The 17311-nt window shown below is 47.9% G+C and overlaps 1 protein-coding gene across 1 annotated transcript in view; it reads right to left on the bottom strand.

Moving 5' to 3' along the window:
• NCKAP1L (NCK associated protein 1 like) overlaps positions 1–17311 on the bottom strand; it is a 39234-nt gene that overhangs the window by 876 nt on the left and 21047 nt on the right. Inside the window, 10 exon segments of the mRNA XM_014557369.2 lie at positions 3362–3451; positions 5263–5372; positions 5658–5774; positions 6681–6774; positions 10127–10207; positions 10512–10594; positions 10748–10841; positions 10971–11068; positions 13780–13910; positions 15241–15459. Coding sequence (XP_014412855.1) covers positions 3362–3451; positions 5263–5372; positions 5658–5774; positions 6681–6774; positions 10127–10207; positions 10512–10594; positions 10748–10841; positions 10971–11068; positions 13780–13910; positions 15241–15459 — 1117 coding nt within the window.

The raw sequence follows: 17311 nt of genomic DNA, 5'->3' as shown, positions 1-17311 counted from the left end.
GCAGGTAAGGATGGATGGAAGCACTAACGACAAAGCTTTGCAGAGAAAGGGAACAATCACCACTGCAGGCCCAGAAAGACGGGCCTGGAATCCACATGGGTCCTCTTGTGCTGGGCCTCAGTCTCCTCCCTCCCTTAGCACAGTGCTTGGGGAACAGTAAGGATGCTGCATAAAGGAGCAGGCATGATTAATTAGTTTAATTAGAAGCCTGTGTGCGGTGGTTATCCCAGCAGCCCCCACGCCAAGCAGAAAGACAGATCAAGATGCTTGGGTAAGACTGAGGGGGGAGGGGAGCAGCGAGGAGCAGCACAGCCTAGCCCTGGGCTGGAGGGTCCCCTTCCCTAAAGAAGGGGCAGGGTGTGTTTCCTTCCGTACTATCCTCGTCCAAGAGGTGTGGGCCTAAGAACCACACCCTGGAGAGAGGTGTCCCATATGCTCTGGCAGCTCACCCAGACGGGCCTTCCCAACGTGTCTGGTGTTTCAAGTCCTAAAAATTCACTCAGGGAAGAGAATCTGCCACCTGCACTCTAACGTGTTTCTTTCTCTAAAGTCCTTTCAGGTTTTAGAATTTGTAAGATACTGCTATTCTCAAACCTACACACAATACACACAACAGCCTCAGAAGAGCAGACAACACAGGCTGAAGGAAAGGAAATCTGCCCGTAACACCGCAGCTCTGATCTCAGGTTGGATGAATTTCTTGCTAGGCGAGGCTTTTAAACCTGAAGCTAGGGGAGAGATAAGATCTCTTTTCCAGGCTATGACCCTTGGGTACAGACAAATGAGTGATGGCTTTAAGAAGGATCCACTGGTCCAAAACTTTCTAATCTTTGCTCTATTAAGCACAGAAAACCCCAGGGCTCCTAACTGGAGAAAATTCACAATGGAAATAGCCCTAGAGTGAAGGCGAAGAAATGGGTTCTAGTCCTAAATCTGCCAATATATTTTGGGGGAGACCTGGATGTCATCTTTCCCTCCCTCTGCTCAGTTTCCTCACTGAGGAATTGTAAGGACTGGACTAACTGCCAGCATCTGATCTGATTCTGACATTTAGGCTCCATGATTCTTGGAGACAGTCATTCCTTCCCCAGTGAAACTCACACCAGGAACAGTCTAGCAGTAGTGGGGGTGGGCACTGCCGACACTTGACAGCCAAGACAGAAAGACCCCAGGGAGAGAGGTGCCTGGCCAGGATCTGGGGCTACATGAGTAGCCTCTTAACTCAGAATACAGCTCCTTCCCTTCAGTCATTTCCAATTTCTCCGTGGAAACATTTGCATTTAAATTGCTTTGCAGCAGCTAGTCCCTCTGTCTCTTCCCTCCTTCAGAAAGTGCCTCGGCCCTAGCTCTGTTCCAGCCACCCTGCATGCCTCACTGTGATGCCACAAGGCGCAGACACCTTCCCACACTTTGGGGACGGGTTGGGGGAGGAGGTGGGCACGCAAAGCAGAGGGAGGAGGCAGTGCTGAGTGGTAATACAGAATCACCTCCAACCCTACGAAGGTCAGAGGAAGTGAACCCAAAGAAGTGAACAAGCATGCCTAAATCACCCAGAAACTAAAGTGAGCAGCAGACAGAGGGAACTAACATTTGTTTAGCATCTAGTATGTGCTGTGCACTTTCATATATACTAGCTCGTGAATCCTCACCACTCTGTCATAGGATAATTGCCCACTTTCATGGCTAAAGAATCGGTCTCAGAAAGGTTAATTAACTTGCCCTAGGTCGTGCTGCTCTGAAGTCCGTGCTCTATCTAGCACACTACATTTGCCTTCCCTCTGCCCTTGCCACACCCTATACAGACAGACAGACACACACACACACACACTCTCATGTCCATGCTTTTCTCTTCTCATCATAAACCTTAATCAGCGCAACCTACGCCTTTTTCTAGCTGGAGAAACTGAGACACAGATACCACTTGGTGTCTGTGTATTTAAAGAAAGAAACCCAAAGGGAGTCTCAGGCCTGGCCAAGAGCACAAATGGAAGCCCACATACCGTATGACTAAATAAACCAGATAAACTATTACATTCTTTCTTTCAACCTTCGCAAAAATAGTCGTCCCTCGGTATTCATGAGGGACTGGTAGGGGATTGGTTCCAGGACCACCCCACTCCACAGATACCAAAATCCGTGGATCCCCAAGTTCATTACAAAAAATGGCATAGTATTTGCATATAACCTACAACATCCTCCTATACACTGTAAATCATCTCTAGATAACTTATAATAACTAGTACAATGTAAATTCTATGTAAATAGTTGTTGGTGTGGCCAAATTGAAGTTTTGCTTTTTGGAACTTTCTGGACTTTTTTTTTTTTTTTTAACATTTTCAATCCACGGTTGGTTGAATTCATGACTGTGGAACCCACAGATATGGAGGACTGAGTGCACCTTTACAATTTCAGGGGAGGCAGGTTTGAATTAAGAATTCTTAGACTCCTCAGAGTTCTGCACCAGAAAAGGGTGGAGAGAGGGAGGCAGCCTCCAGCCTGGCCCCCCTTCTCCTCCCACCCCCAGTTTGGGGGATTTATACACACACATAAACTATCTGCACATCCAAACTCCAGCCGTACATTCCGTGGGCTCTCGAGGTGTATCTGCCAGCAGCACAGTCTGTCTCAACAGGATGGACTTGGGGAGGCTCAGCACAAGCTCTCCAAGTGCGCTGGAGCTGCTCAGCAGAGAACTCTGAGATCCCAGAGACCTTCCGTGTGGGCATGGAGGTGGGGCTCAGGCTCCGGGCGGGCATGTCCTCTCCCAGGAGGCCAGAGGGCCGCTTAAACCCAGGGCCCAGGGCGGGTGCCCCTCCTGTCCGCATCTAAGTGCAGTACTAACCTGGGGAATCAAACTTTAGAGCAAAAGTGTGTTGACGAGGGACACAAGGTCACAAGGAAGAGATTCTTTTCAAAGTTCACTGAGTCAGAGTTCCCAGAACTTTCTGCCAAAGCAGAGGAAAGCCCACAGCTTGGGAAGACAGAAGAGAAAGCAGGAGCTGCCTGATCCACGGCAGAAGGACAAGAAACACAGCGCTAGGCAGTGGTCAGGTAAAACCAAGCATGTACTAGGCAGGCAGTTATGCCTGAGGGACTTAGCTGCCCCACCAGATCAGGCTCCAGAACACTGCAGGGGAAGGGGCCAGGGAGACCCTGTCCTGCAGAAAAGTTCTCAGAGACTCTTCCTTGGGATTGCAGGACAAGGCCAGAATGCTAGCCAGAATGTGAGGACTAGACCGCTTCAGGCAGAACTAAGCTTAGTTAGTGCTTTTGGGTGATTACAATGGCTGGGACCCGAAGACCCTAAAGATGAGTCTCCCTCTGGCCCTTCCTCTAAGACCAGCTTACACCAGATACATACCAAGCGCATGAGCAGAGAAATGGATTCCCGATTTCTGGTTTTAAGCTTGTCAGTCTCCTGGCCCAGCTGTAGGAGGCTGACAGAAGCCACCTGTAGGGGAAGAATTCATAAGGAAGCAGATTTTTATGGAGGTCAGAGTAGGACAGCCTCGGGCTACAGGAAGTTAAAAGATCAAGGAGGAGAGTTAAGAAGTGCTGGGATGTTCCTGGAGGCTCAGGGTGGAAAATGGCAAATCTGCTACGTTTCAGAGACGCACATTGCTTCTAAAACAGCCAGTGCAGACAACAGGAGGTTGGCGGGATGGAGGAGAGGTTGCAAGGGACAAAGAAAGAACCTGAAACAAAGGTAGGTAATACTGTATATGCCAGGAGATTAATGTCTTTCCTAGGCAGCTCCCAGACACCACTGTCATCAGGCTGTTCACAGCTGACTCCCCACCCGACCAGAGACAGAGCTGGGCCTCTGATTCAGACAGCGCTCTTGGTATTCTCCCCCTGTCAGCTCCCAGATGGCTGTCCTCTCAGTTCACTTCCAGGTCCCCAACAGATCAAAGAGGGAGGAAGAAAGGTGATTAATGGTATTCCAGGCCCAGGTTACCTGCATTTAGCAAAGAGGGTAGGAGGGGAAAGCGGGGGGCGGGGGAGGAGTCCCTTCTCACCCATCTTAGAGACCTGGTGTGAATCCTCTTTATATCGAAGATGCTCAGAGCCCATTCGGTCTGGCCTGCTGTCCCAGTTTAAACAGAGACCCTCTCACTAAGCTTCCAAGCTCTGACATGTACTTCTCAGGATAAAAGTATGACTCCCTAGAGAATATGATCTACTGTGCTTCCTCCCAAAAGGAGACAGATGAGGTCCTAGTTTTTAAATCGGGACCGTGCTTTAAAAAGGAATAATCTCCCTGTTGCTGAGAATGCTCAAGCAGGCACTGGGTAATGGACCATGTAACAGAAGTGATGGGTAGGATTCCTCCACAGAGGATTTAGAATGGAAGACTTGGGGGCCTCTTTCAACAACAGAAAGAGATTACTTATTCTGTTTTTCCAGAGGCAAAACTAAGATCAATGGTGATAGTTACCGGGAGTCCAACTTCGGCCAGAAAAAATTTTTTTTCAAACAAATCGGACACAACCTACAGTAGAATCGGCTGCCTGGGTGTACGTTCCAGTCTCTAGAAATCTAGACCAGTGGTTCTCAAAGTGAGATCCCAGGATGAGCAGCACCAGCATTACCCTGGAACTTGTCGGAAATGCAAATCTTCTAGCCCCACCTCTAATTTGCTGAATCAGAAATTCTCCAGATGATTCTGACTTACAATGAAGTTTGAAAATTTGAAAAAAGTTTAACTTTTTATCAGCATTAGACTGGGGAAGGGTTATAAAACTCAGTGTCTCTCCAACTTCATTGTACATGAGGTCTCCTGGAGACCTTATTAAAAACAGAGGCCTGGACTCACCCTAGGATACTCTAATTCATAGGTCTGGTGTAAGGATCAGGAATCTGTTTTAACAAGCTCCTTGGGGTGTTCTAAGACACACCAAGGTAGTGAACCATGGATTCATTTTAATCCATTTAATAAATGGGGAAAACTGAGGCCCCTGAAGTTTGGCCCTTCAGAGATCACACAACTTCTTGGTGGCAGATCCAGAACTAGAACTTAGATTTACTGACCCTTCGCCCAGTGCTCATCCTAAGTATTTGGGCAGAGGCTGAAGTGCCGGCTGTTAGGGAATTCAGAAGAAACCCTGCCTTTCACGAAGTGGCCTCTCACTACTTACTAAACACATAGGATAGGAGTTTAGACTCCCAGGCCTGCTCGACAATAACTGTCTATGGATTTAAGTAAGCCGACTCCCACTAGACTTTGCAGTCTTCCATTCCTTATACCTGAGACCCACTCACCACCAGAAATTCCTTGAGGTGCGTTTCAACGTTCTTGTTGTAGACCGTGAAGAGGGCAGCAGGCACCTGGATGATGGCTTTGGTCAAGCAGTGAATATTGTTGCTGTAACCTGGGTTATTATTGACAGAGGGGGGAGGAAGAAAAGGAAAGTGAGCCTCCCCCCCAGGTGACCCCAGCAGGGGCTGGCAGGCATCTGGGAGTCAGGACAAGACTAGTCCTATGAAATTTCACTGGAATTGAATTTTATGGATAATTCATTCTCAAGTGTTCTTTGAAACAGAACTTTACGCCTGAATCAGAGGTCTGTATTTTCCAGAAAAATGTCTGTCCCATCTCCCTACCCCGGGACACTTACCTAAACTGTACTGGTCCCTCAAACCTCCTCCTTACTTACCATCCTTCTCAATGCTATAGAAGGAGGAAGGGTCCGTGGCAAGGAGGGGCAGGGAAACGGCGAGAAAGATCAAGAGCAGGCAGGCCACCTTATATTCTTCCTCAGAGGATGACGAATCTGGAAAGTGGGAAAGAGAGTAAGGTCAGTGACAGGAGTTTTCTTCTCTGGGGCCCTGCTTCACAGAATGCCTGGGAGGATCACATGAGGGAACATCTATGGAAACACCTCACAGAGCACTAGGGGCAAGTCGTTACCGCTGCAGGGGATGTGGCCAGCCTCCACTTACACAGGGCCCTGAGCGCTGGAGGCATCCCCTGGTGACGGAGCAGAGCTCCTGGCAAGGGGCTCTGCTGACATGCAGTCTGAGGACACTCTGTCAGCTGCCTAATGGGGTGGAGAGGCAGCAAGGAGAGGCAAGAGTCTCACCAAAGCCAAGAATTCAGAAGAGTTAGAGCAAGGCTGGCATTTTTGAAAGGGCTTGATACCAGCCCATTGGTTCCATCCTATTCTGAGTGTGTACGAGTATGAATGTGCTAATCAGAGGAGATGTGTAATGGAAATGTAAGAGACAAGTGTGGGACCGGGGGAAGAAGTGAATGGTGTCAAGGTGATTATAGGGGTGGGGAAGAGCACAAGATCATTCTGGGGAACTTGGATGCTATGCCACACAACTTGGCGTGAAGTCATGTCTACTGTGTACTCTTCACTCACTGTTTCATTTGCATTCATCTTCTTTCCCCAGCCAGACTGTAGGTTCCTTTGAGCACTTGCCGAGTATCAGACTCTCACTTAATACTTTTTACCTGATTGACAGATCAACTGGTTGGAACCTGACTAGACATCTAAATTGCCTGTGGAAGTATTTTCTGGGGATTAGGGACTGCATTTTAAGTCTTTTCTTAGCTCCCAGTTTATATCCTCTGAATGCACAATCCAAAAAAAAAAGACTTCTCTGACACTGACATTGACAATCCTACCCAGAATAGGGCCCAAGCCCTCCGTCACCCCCTTCCCCAATCTTACCAGTCTTCAGATTGGCGATGGCGGCCACCAGGGCTGGGTCAATGTCACAGCCCACCCCTGCAGCAGATGCCAGCTCAAAGACACTCAGGGTCACCTGGTAGAGAAGAAAACAACATTCTGGAGAGGGTTCCTAGGAGAGAAGTACTAAACAGAAGTTATAGGTGGTCAAGAGTCCTGGATCACAGATTCTAAACTTTTGGTGTACCACCATCTTTTCTAGTATTCCTTTCATAGATTTCCCTAACCTACAGGGGGGAAAAAACCCCAAAAGCTTTAGCACTTTAGCGTGGCATTCACATACTCCACAGTGCAAATTCACTTTCTCAACCTTACATCCCTAAATGCTTCCTACACTCAACGCAGCCAGGGTCATTTATTCACTGTCTCCAAACTACAGCTTACGTTCTTACTTCCACACTTTCGTTCATGTGCTTCCCTCTTCTAGCATGTCCTTTTTTCTTGAGAGATAATAGAAAATACATATATATATATATATTGGTCCCTGCCCTGGTTCCTGACACAGGGCTCCTAAAACTCTTATAACTTCCTAAATGATAAAAACACTAGAAGCATTTTTTGTTCATATGAGGCAACTCTGGGTGGGCTCCTGGATGGCTCCTGGTCACCAGAAAGACCAAGCCTTGGTCAGAGGCTGGGAACTTGTCAGCCCGACCCCTCACTTCTTCAGAGAGGGAAGAGGGCCTGGAAATGGAGTTAATAATAGCTCATGCCTACTTGAGGAGGCCTCCATAAAATCCCAGTAGGACAGGGTTCAGAGAGCTTCCAAGTGGGGAACACATCCACACACTGGGAGGATGACGCACCCCAACTCCACAGGGACAGAAGCTCCACCATCAGGGCCCTCCCAGACCTCGCCCTATGTATCTCTCCATCTGGCTGTTCATCTGTATCCTTTATCATATCCTTTACTAAACTGGTAGATGTGTTTCCCTGAGTTCTGTGAGCTGCTCTAGCAAATTAATGGAACCTAAGGAGGGGGATATTGGAACCTCTGATCTATAGCTGGTTGGTCAGAAGTACAGGTGACAACCCAGGCTTGCAACTGGCTTCTGAGGTGACGGGGGCAGGCTTGTGGGACTGAGCCCTTAACCTGTGTGATCTGATACTATCTCCAGGTAGACAGTGTCAGAATTGAGTTAAACTGTAGAACACCCAGCTGGTATCACAGAGAATCGGTGTAGGGAAAAACCTCCACACATTTGGTGACCAGAAGTGTCAGACATGAAGTGTTCTGGGTGAGAGTAAAGGAGACTCACAGGAGAGAAACACACAGTGGGGAAGAACTGGAGTTTTCCCTACATAGGAAGGAAAAAAGACTGGAGTTTTTCCTATTCACCTCTCCTCTACTTATATCTAAGTGACACCCACCCTGAGGCCTAACTCAAATTCCCAAGCTCATCTCTCCCCCCTTAAATTGGTACCACTTACTTAGCACTGACCACACACAGCACCTGGCACCATCCGTTATCTTTTCAGGTAGGAGGTGAGACGTATGGCTTATCTCACCAACTAGGTAACATTTTTTTGTTTAACCTCATGGCATTGAGAGGGGAGAGAAAGTCTTTGGAGTGAGAAGATCTGGGTTGAAATCATAGCACCACCACTTATTAAATGTGGGACCTTGGCTAAAAGTTCCTTAGCCTCTTTGAGCCTCTGCTTTCTCATCTATAAAACTGGGATAATACTACCTACCTCACAGAGTTGCTGTGAAGATTAAATCAGACCATGTGTGCAAAGCATCCACCTAGCGACTTACGGAGTCACTAAGAGACTAATAAACATTACTCCTCTCGCTTTGCTTCCTTTCTCTCAAAGCCAGGCATTTTGCATTTCTTTTTCTCCTCTCTAGGCTTTAACACAATGCTAAGCACATAGAAGGCATTCCATTAATATTTATTGATTCCTGAATCTCTCATTGTACCCAGAATCAGGTTCCCAAGATGTAGCCCCAAACCCATACCAAGTATTTAGGCCCCGTTTGAGGTTAAAAAAAAAAAAAAGACTTCAATATGTTCTAGAGAACAGGAGAAGTGTTTCAACTGTAGACAACTAAGTGGAGTACCTTATACAAAGAACCCCACAGATGTAACAGTAAACACATTTTGCCTGTGGTACTGGACACGGAAGACAAACCTTAGCCACATTCTGCTCTGCCCTTTATTTAAATTCCCTACTAATTAATTAACCCTGATTAGGACCTAGGAGATCAGGGATCTGGTCCACGACCTGTGGTTTTCTGGAGGAAGAGAGGGATGACTGAAGGAAGCCTTCTTTTCTCTTCCCCTAATCTTCTCACCCCTCTGAGGCAGTAACAGAATCTCTAGTGGACAGGTCATCCCCCTCTCCACCCCACCTGCTTATTTTCACAAGCAGGCAGAGCCTACAGCCCAGAGCTGCCGATGAGATATCAGCTAGACATGCTCCTGACAGGCTGGAGCATCCAGCCCCAGCGTCAACAGCTGCCAGAAACCCAGGCTCACAGTGAAGTCCCAGACCAGTCTAACGTGGTGGCCATCCCTGTGAAACAGCGCCCCCTCATGGCCTGTGCCCACTTGACCCTCACCTGATTGCAGACAGAGGGGAAAATTTCATAACTCCTTTGACCTCAAAGTAAGGAAGTTTTTTATTTTCTTAACATCGAACTTTAATACTTCCTATTAACCAGTTTCCTCTTCTCACAGACCTCCCTCCATTAAGGTAATCAATTATAAGAGAAGTACCCTGCCCTATAGATTTGAAGGCCTTTGTTCCCAGCCTTCAGCTGTATTTCCTGCAAAACATACTCATCTGTTCCAGGTGATTCAAAAGGCAAGCTGACACAAGGTGCGGGAGGGGAGGGAGGATGTTTAACTTGGGGTGCCTACAGACGCCCCTCTTCCTTTCTCCAACTCTGTAGGAAATGGGGCCTGACGCAAATGACAAAGACATAGAGGAACCAGAAAGTTTCAAAACTAGGAGGAAGGAAGAAAAGGCCAGAAAAAGAAAGGAAAACTCTTAAGGGCAGGCAGGGTGGGTGAGAATGGAAGGAAAAAATTTTACAAAAAGGACCCAGCCCCCTGACTAAAGAAGGGACTTGTCTGCACATAATTCAGCATCTCATTTACACATCTTAGGAGAAAACCTACAGATACTATTCTAGACCTTACTTTTCTCCCTCCAATAATGTTTCCCAGCCCCAACATGGTCTCCCAGGCTCCCACTTCTCTCCATTCCCTGGGGTCTCCCCACTCTGCCCCCTCTCCAAGAATACGTCTGACCGATGCCCCTCCCTGCACAAGATCTCCCCTAGTATGTTTCTACTCAAATCCTGGCTCTTCTCCCTGCAGTATTCTTCAGAGCCCTCTCTCCCTTACAAGAGCCTAGCTCCATCCTTTTACAACAACAAAAAATCTCCTAATTGGATTCCACTCTGCACTCGCCCATACCTTGATATCTGTGTCTGGAGTGACAAACTCCTTCAGGCACTCGATGGGACCCATAAGAAATGGGCAGTGGGAGGAGAAAACCTGGAGGAAAGAGAGGATAAATGAGTCCCCAGGACAGTGGCCAGTGCCTTCAAACATGGGTGGACACAAAAAACAAAAAAAGGGCCTCAGCTTAGAAGAGAATGTAGCCAGCTTCCCCTGCTACCCTTCTCCTCAGGCCTGTAGGTCTTCTCAGCTCATGAATCTCCAGAGCTCTTCCAGGACCTCTAGTGAATTACATTCCTTTCTCCTCAGTGCTCACAAACCCTTTCCGCAACTTCTCACACAAGCCCTACCCAGGGAGGTGTGTGTTTATTCTGTGGCAGTCCCCTCTCCCCCAAATCACCTCCCGAAGTCCCTCCTGGGCCATGGCCCTGAAAGTGAGGATAACTCCAATGATGGTCATGCGCTTCAGCACATTTTCGGCCCCTGAGGAGAAAGAAGAGTGTTAGAGAAGAGAACTTAGGAGAATAGCGATGCTTTTGCATCTTCAGACCCAGCCCAGCTCCCAGATCTCTGAAAACCCCTGTCATCCTCAATGCTTTTCCCACAGTTCCTCCTCCCTTTAGGGGAGGTGCTCACCCATCAGTTGGGGCAGCAGAGAAGCCATCAAGTCCGCCTTGCTGAAGTTGGATCTGATCTGAACAAGTATATCCATGTTTTCCACCACCAGCTTCTGCAGCCGGGACACAGGGCCATTCAGCAGGAAGATGAGACCCACGGTACCTCTTCCCCCCAGCCTCCCACTCCTCCCCTCTTCCCCCGAGGCTGGACCTTCTTCCCGGGGCCTTGCTTCCCACAGTACCTTCAGCTCCACAATCTGAGAGGTCACATGCCACATCAGGTTTTCACTCAGGAACTTCATGCCGTAGGGGCCCAAAAGTTCAGCCAAGGCCCGCATCTCTGGAATAGAGTCACAGCAGTGCCAGGCGGGACTCGGAGGGCACCGGCGCATCTGCGCGATAGCTATAGGGCAACCTCAACATTTCGCACGTTTCTCAGCAAGGACAGGAAAGTGGGAAGTCGGGAAGCAAAAGTGGCCAGAAATCCCGCATTGAGGCGATAGGTCTGGCCTGCCTGCGGGACAGTTTACCCTCTCCCCACTGCTACTCACACCAAGACATACCACAGATGATAACTATCTACTTAACATTATTAGAATCTGTCCTTTCCCAAGTCCCTTTACATGGCACCTGGGCTTTACGCTAGCTGGACTAGCTGCACTAGCTTTATCTGATATAAGACCTTAAATAACTCACTGACCCTCTCTGAGCCTCAGTTTACTCCTCTGTAAAATGAAGAAATTAGTATCTGCCCTGAATACTTCACAGAGTTGATACGAGAGCAAGTAAGATACTATATTATAAAACCTTAGAAAACTATAAACATATGTGTATGAATGAGGAATTATTATGATCATTATTAATGGTCCTCTGAGGTATGTGGCAAATCACCCTCATTACACACATGGGGGATTAAGTGCTTATCCAAGTCACTTAACCAAGCCAAGGACTGGTACCAAGAACCTGGCTTGTGCAATGCTTTACTGCCCCTTACTGCATCCCAGCAGATGCCACAACTAGCTCCTGACCTGAGGTCTGGCTTTTTCCATGTTCCTCCCTCCATTTCCCTTATTTAATGCCTCACAGTTGAAGTTTTCCTCTCCTTGAGCTACCTTTTCTTCTTTCATAATCAACACACATCCCCAGAGTCCCAGCTGTTTTCTCCCTCTAAAGCCTTCTTCTCTCCAGTCTGCCCACTTCCTTATCCCTCCCTACCCAGCCTGCTTCTGGCCCTTTGTGAATTAAATAAAACCTGGCTGGGGAAATCCCATGTGAGAAACACCAGTGACAAATTCAGACAGAGAAGAGCTCCAGCTATGATCTTTGGCTCTGGGCTGTCCCAGCAGGGCAAACCATAAAGACCAGAAGTAACAAGAGGCCAGTAGAGGAAAGGTGCATTTAACATGGTTAATAAGAGATGAAGGGAAAAGGAAATCAAGACTCCACACTCCAGTGTTTACAGGCAGGACCAGTTCATCTCCACCTCACCACTGACAGGGGAAGTGGAACCGGTCACGGCAGCCAACACAGAGCCTCATGTGGAGTAAATACTAGATATTTTTAGAGTCACCTATTTACAATAAGAACAACTGAGCTGAGAACCAGGAAAGGATTTCCCAGCTGGTCATCTCAGACCCTGCTAAAACAGCTGACAGAGAGAGGGACTGTACTGCCTTCTCTGGAGAGAAGACACGCTCATCTACCAGTTTGGATCTGCCAACCTTCCTTACTCTAGTCTTCTCTACTCTAGGCTAGTAACCCTAGGGCATCCTTCTCTTTCCATCCATCTATTTTTGCAGCAGCATTGGCCCATCACCATGGTAACCCAGGGAAATTGGGGTGGTGGTGGGAGAAGGGGGAATCAGCATTACCTCCTGCTGCTTGTCAGTTGTCAGTAAGACCTAAAGCTGATTTTAGATGCTGCCTACAGTCTGTGGGTGGAGTTGATGAGAAAGGGACATCTGAAGCCTCCAGCAGGTAAAGAGTAGGGTCAGCTTACTGACGGAGTCAGTATGAGGGGAGGAAGAAGGTAGAGCTGGAAAACAGAGCTGTGTACTCTGACTTTCATAACACCCCCGAAGGAAGGGGAAGAACGGAGAGGGCAGGGTCACTGAAACATCTCCTACCTGTCTCAGATGCCATGCGGGATCCATGATTTAAAGGGAGGTGAGAGGAAGGAGGAGGCAGTGGGATAGTCATGAATCAGACAGTCAGTAAAACAAATCTATTTAAAAGGATCTTCATGGCTTCAAGCCCTCTTTAAAAAGAGAACAACTTCCCAGCTCATTCACTACACACTCCTTATCCTCCTGCCTTAAGACATAAAAGCACTTCTATACACGGGGAAGCAGCATGACATAGTGATTAAGCACCCAAGTTCTTGAGTTGAGATCCCTGCCCTACCATTTATGAATGTGCACCCTTCATCAAGCTCCTTAACCTCTCTGTGTCTCCGTGTCCTCATCTGTAAAATGGGGTAATAAGAGTATCTATCTCAAGACTGTTGGGAGGATTAAAAGAGTTATTACATGCGAGCACCTAGAACCCAGCCCTCACTAAGTGTCATCCACCATCTCATCATCATTATTAAACTTCAGCAGTCCAAGCACCAGCTACGTCTCTAAAGTGTATCCCTAAAGAAGGAGATGATACCAGACCACTGTTCAATGATTCCGAACATTAGAATGTCCTCCTTATATTTACTCTTTACCCTTCATTATGTCCTACTCTTTACTCTTTGTGGAAATGGAAAATAACCATTTACTACCCTTTGAAGAATAAATCCTTTCAGTGACTTGAGTGCCCCTGCCTAGCTCCTAACTCCCATAATTTTCCCTCTCCACTTTCAACTCTCAAGCCACTCCTCAATGCTGGGTCTCACCTAGAACTTCTTTTTATTGTCCCTACAGTGGAATCTAACAGAGAAGCTGAGGAGAGTACAGAATGAGCCTCTGGGAAGGTAAAAGAATCTAGATGGGGTCCTCAGGCTGTGTAAGTGTATTAAAGGAAAAGGCTCAGCTCCCTGACCGGGAGACCAGGCTGTGGGCTCACCAGAGATGTCAGAGAATTCTTCTGCACTGAAGTTCTGCTCCCCTTCTCTGGGGAGGCTGACGAAGGCCTGCATGGCTGGGGAGAGGATGATGGTCCCACTGCTCGCCTGTCTAAGCAGACTTTCTAGGTACCTACAGGGTTGGCAAAGAAAGCACAGAAGATTAGTGTTCAACCCCTTCTCCCTACCACCACTGGGCTCAGGAAGAGAAACTCCACCAAAGGCTGAGGTAGGGAGAAGAGACTCGAAGAAGACAGCACAACACCCTAATTAACACTCCAAGCTGCTGGCTCAAAAATGACTGGCAGTAACGTCATTCCGCTTTGCCTCTAACCTACAGAGAATTTCACTGTGCTGCCAAATGTAATGGTGTGCACTTCCCCCACCAAACCCCTCTACTCCAAGTATTGCGCTCCCCTCGCCCTTGACCTTTCTCTGTCAGGTAAGACAAGCCCAAGCTGACACGGAAAAGACTCCTCCTGACTGGGCTTCTCTGAAATATACTTAGCCCCAACCTCTCCAATGAGAGTGTTGGACCCAGGGCCTAGGATCCTGGAAGTGGGTCTCAAGTCAAACCTCCCGGACAGAGAGAAGCCCCACGAACACTTGTCATCCAGTCTACAAATATTCCCTCCTAACCTCTGGGAAAGCTGAGAAGGCCTCCAGCCAGTGTCAGCAGAGGGCTTGGCCAAACCCTGTCACTTACCCAGGCACTGGCTCTGGGCCTACGTCTTACAGAAGTCACAAGCTAACCATAGGGAGGTCAAACCCAGCTCTCAGGCGTGGGGTTTTTTTCCTTTTAATTTGTCCCTGTTGGCATTTGTACCGCAAACCTTGTCTCAGTCCTTCCCCCTCTTCAGGGGGTTCTTTGCAGCCTGGCTCCTGCGGAGCTAAGACTGGACGAAGAGCGCCACCCAGTGGCCTAGGGAGATAGGAATCCACCTCCTTTCCATCGCGAAGGAACTATTGCTGATTTCTGCCTCTTTCAGTTTTGGGGAGGAAGCCCCCTCTCCCTACGAAGAATAATCTACTAGATTCAACATGGTCATGTCGGGAGGTGAGGAAACAGTGCTCCAGAGAGATGGTGGTAGACAGAATGGCCTTCAAAGGGAGAAGCTGAGTGAAAAGAAAAATAAGAGAACTTCAGAAAAAGGAAGAGAGAAATTAAAACAGTAAGAACCCAGAAAAGGAAGGTTAGGAACTGGAGATTAAGAGGGAAAATGTCAAATTGCTACAGAGTAGGTCGACGGACGTTACATGGAAGGTTAGAAAGAAACATCATGGTGGACAGAAGGGGACCTGAGTTTGCCCCAGCTTACTGCTCCAGTCCTCAAGCGGAAACAAACCTCTGTTTGGGGGTCTATGACCCGAGAAGCTAAAATGCCTGGTCCTGAGGTCCCACTGCATAAAGGGGAAAGTGCTAACCAAGAGAGAGGTGAGGCAAGAGGAGAAGCAACACGGACCAATTTGTGTAGAGAGTGGTGATAGTCTGTTCCCCACACGAGTCCAGTGGCTGTGTCTGCTGCAGGAGAGCATTCCGGATGACTCTGGACACATCTGCACCTAAAAATTGTGCCAGTGACTGTATGAAACCGATGTATGCTTTGACTCCTGCCAACAGCTCGGAAGGCCTTGCGATCTCCTGGGTCGTGGCATTGTAGCCAGCCAGCCACACAATGGCTCTGGGGGACAAAAACCATAATTACAATCATAATGATGAACATAGTATCAGTTATCACATTTACACTGTGTTCCAGGTGCTGCACTATGATTTAATTACATGCATTATCTTGTGTAAAGCCCACAGCAACCCTATAAGGTAAGTATAATTGTTATTCCCATTGTATGGATGAGGAAACTGGGACAGAGATAGGAAGCCACCTGCCATCTGTGAAGACCATACAGCTGGCAAGTGGCAGAGCGGGGACTTGAATCTAACAGCATTTGACTCTCAACCACTATGCCCTTCTGCCTCCTCTGGAGAAATTAGGTCAGGTGGTAAAAGACCTGGGCTCCCAAATGCCATCTAACTCTACATGTGGGCTCACGCCACCTGCATTCTTACAGCCAGCATTTGTCTTTACTCCTTGGGAAGAATTAGTTCCAACCACTGTCAGAAATGGAAAACCACACCTAGAAATCCTTGGAAGTGCAGTGCAATCCGGAGTGGCCATGGGATGCCAGGCAGAGAGAGAGTACACTTGGCTGGCAAACAGTTGTAGCCAGCCTTAGAGAAGGCAGAATAACTGGCCACGCTGTGTTACTTCAGGGGCACACCAGGAACACTCCTCCTCACTGCACCCCCAGCTCCTTCCAAACTACCTTCCCCAGGAACCTGAGAATTCACAATTAGAGTCAGTCCTCTGCCTTAAGGCTACCTTCCTTAAAAGGTAAAGAGTAAGAGAAAGAGGAACAACAGACTTTGCCAATGACAAGCTTTTGTTGGTCATCAGCACATCAGTATGAATGAGTTCATCAGATTCTTCCTAAAGCCACAAATGTTTGGGAGTTTTTTGTTTGTTTTTGTGTTTTGGGAGAAATGTTTATGGCAGGGGAGAGGAAGGGAACAGGAGCGCCTGCTCCCCAGGTGAAAAGGAAAAGAGAGGAGGCACCACTCGAGGGAAAGTAATGCGGAAGGGACAGACCGGAGGCAAGCCTGATCTATCTTAGAGTTTTCACTGAGGCCAAATATTCAGGGAAAACCGGAATATCATGCCCATGCTGCTCCAGGGCCTAGACCACTGCCAGCTTCTGAAGGTTTGCATATAAGTAATGATCAAATTGTCGCCTTCCTGACATTTTGTTATGCACCTGAGACACTTCCTTCCATATAGCTAAAGTGTACGGAATAAAAACAAATTTTACTGTCACTCAAGCAAAACCTTAACTGAAAAACAAATCTGCCTCTCCTACAATCACAACACAGACTCTTAACTGTTCTCCCTACTTCTGTCCTTGCCCCTCTAGTGCAGACAGAGTGAACCTACTGAAATACTGAGCGAAATCGTGTTACTGCTCTGCTCAAACCCTGCCACGGCTCCCCATCTCACTCAGAATAAAAGCCAAAGTCCTCCCAATGACACAGAAACACCTGAACTGTCAGTCTGCCACTCCTCCCACCTCTCTGACCTCACGTCCCACCAGCCCCCCTCCGGCTCATGCTAGCCTCCTTCAAGTTCCCCGAACACACCAGGCATGTTCCCACCTCAGGGCCTTCACACTTGCCTAAAATGTTCTTTCCCCAGATAGTCACACACTTGGCTTCCTCAGTTCCTTCAGGAATTTACTCAAATGTCACTTTCATGAGCGGGTCTTCCGGCCACCCTAAGTAAAACTTCACCATCGCCACTTTTCCTGCTTTTGTTTCCTGCTAAGCACTTAGCATTATCTAACCTACTATACATCCTACTCTCTTCTTTTGTTTGTCCCTCCCTCTCCCACTAGCAGGTAAGCTTTACGGGGCCGGGGATGTTTATTCATTTTGTATACTGCTATATCAACAGCTCCTGGAACGCTGCTGACACATAATATATG

The sequence above is a fragment of the Camelus ferus genome, chromosome 12 (genome assembly GCF_009834535.1).
Source record: "Camelus ferus isolate YT-003-E chromosome 12, BCGSAC_Cfer_1.0, whole genome shotgun sequence".
Taxonomy (NCBI): Eukaryota; Metazoa; Chordata; class Mammalia; order Artiodactyla; family Camelidae; genus Camelus; species Camelus ferus.
This window is presented reverse-complemented; position numbering and strand designations above follow the sequence as displayed.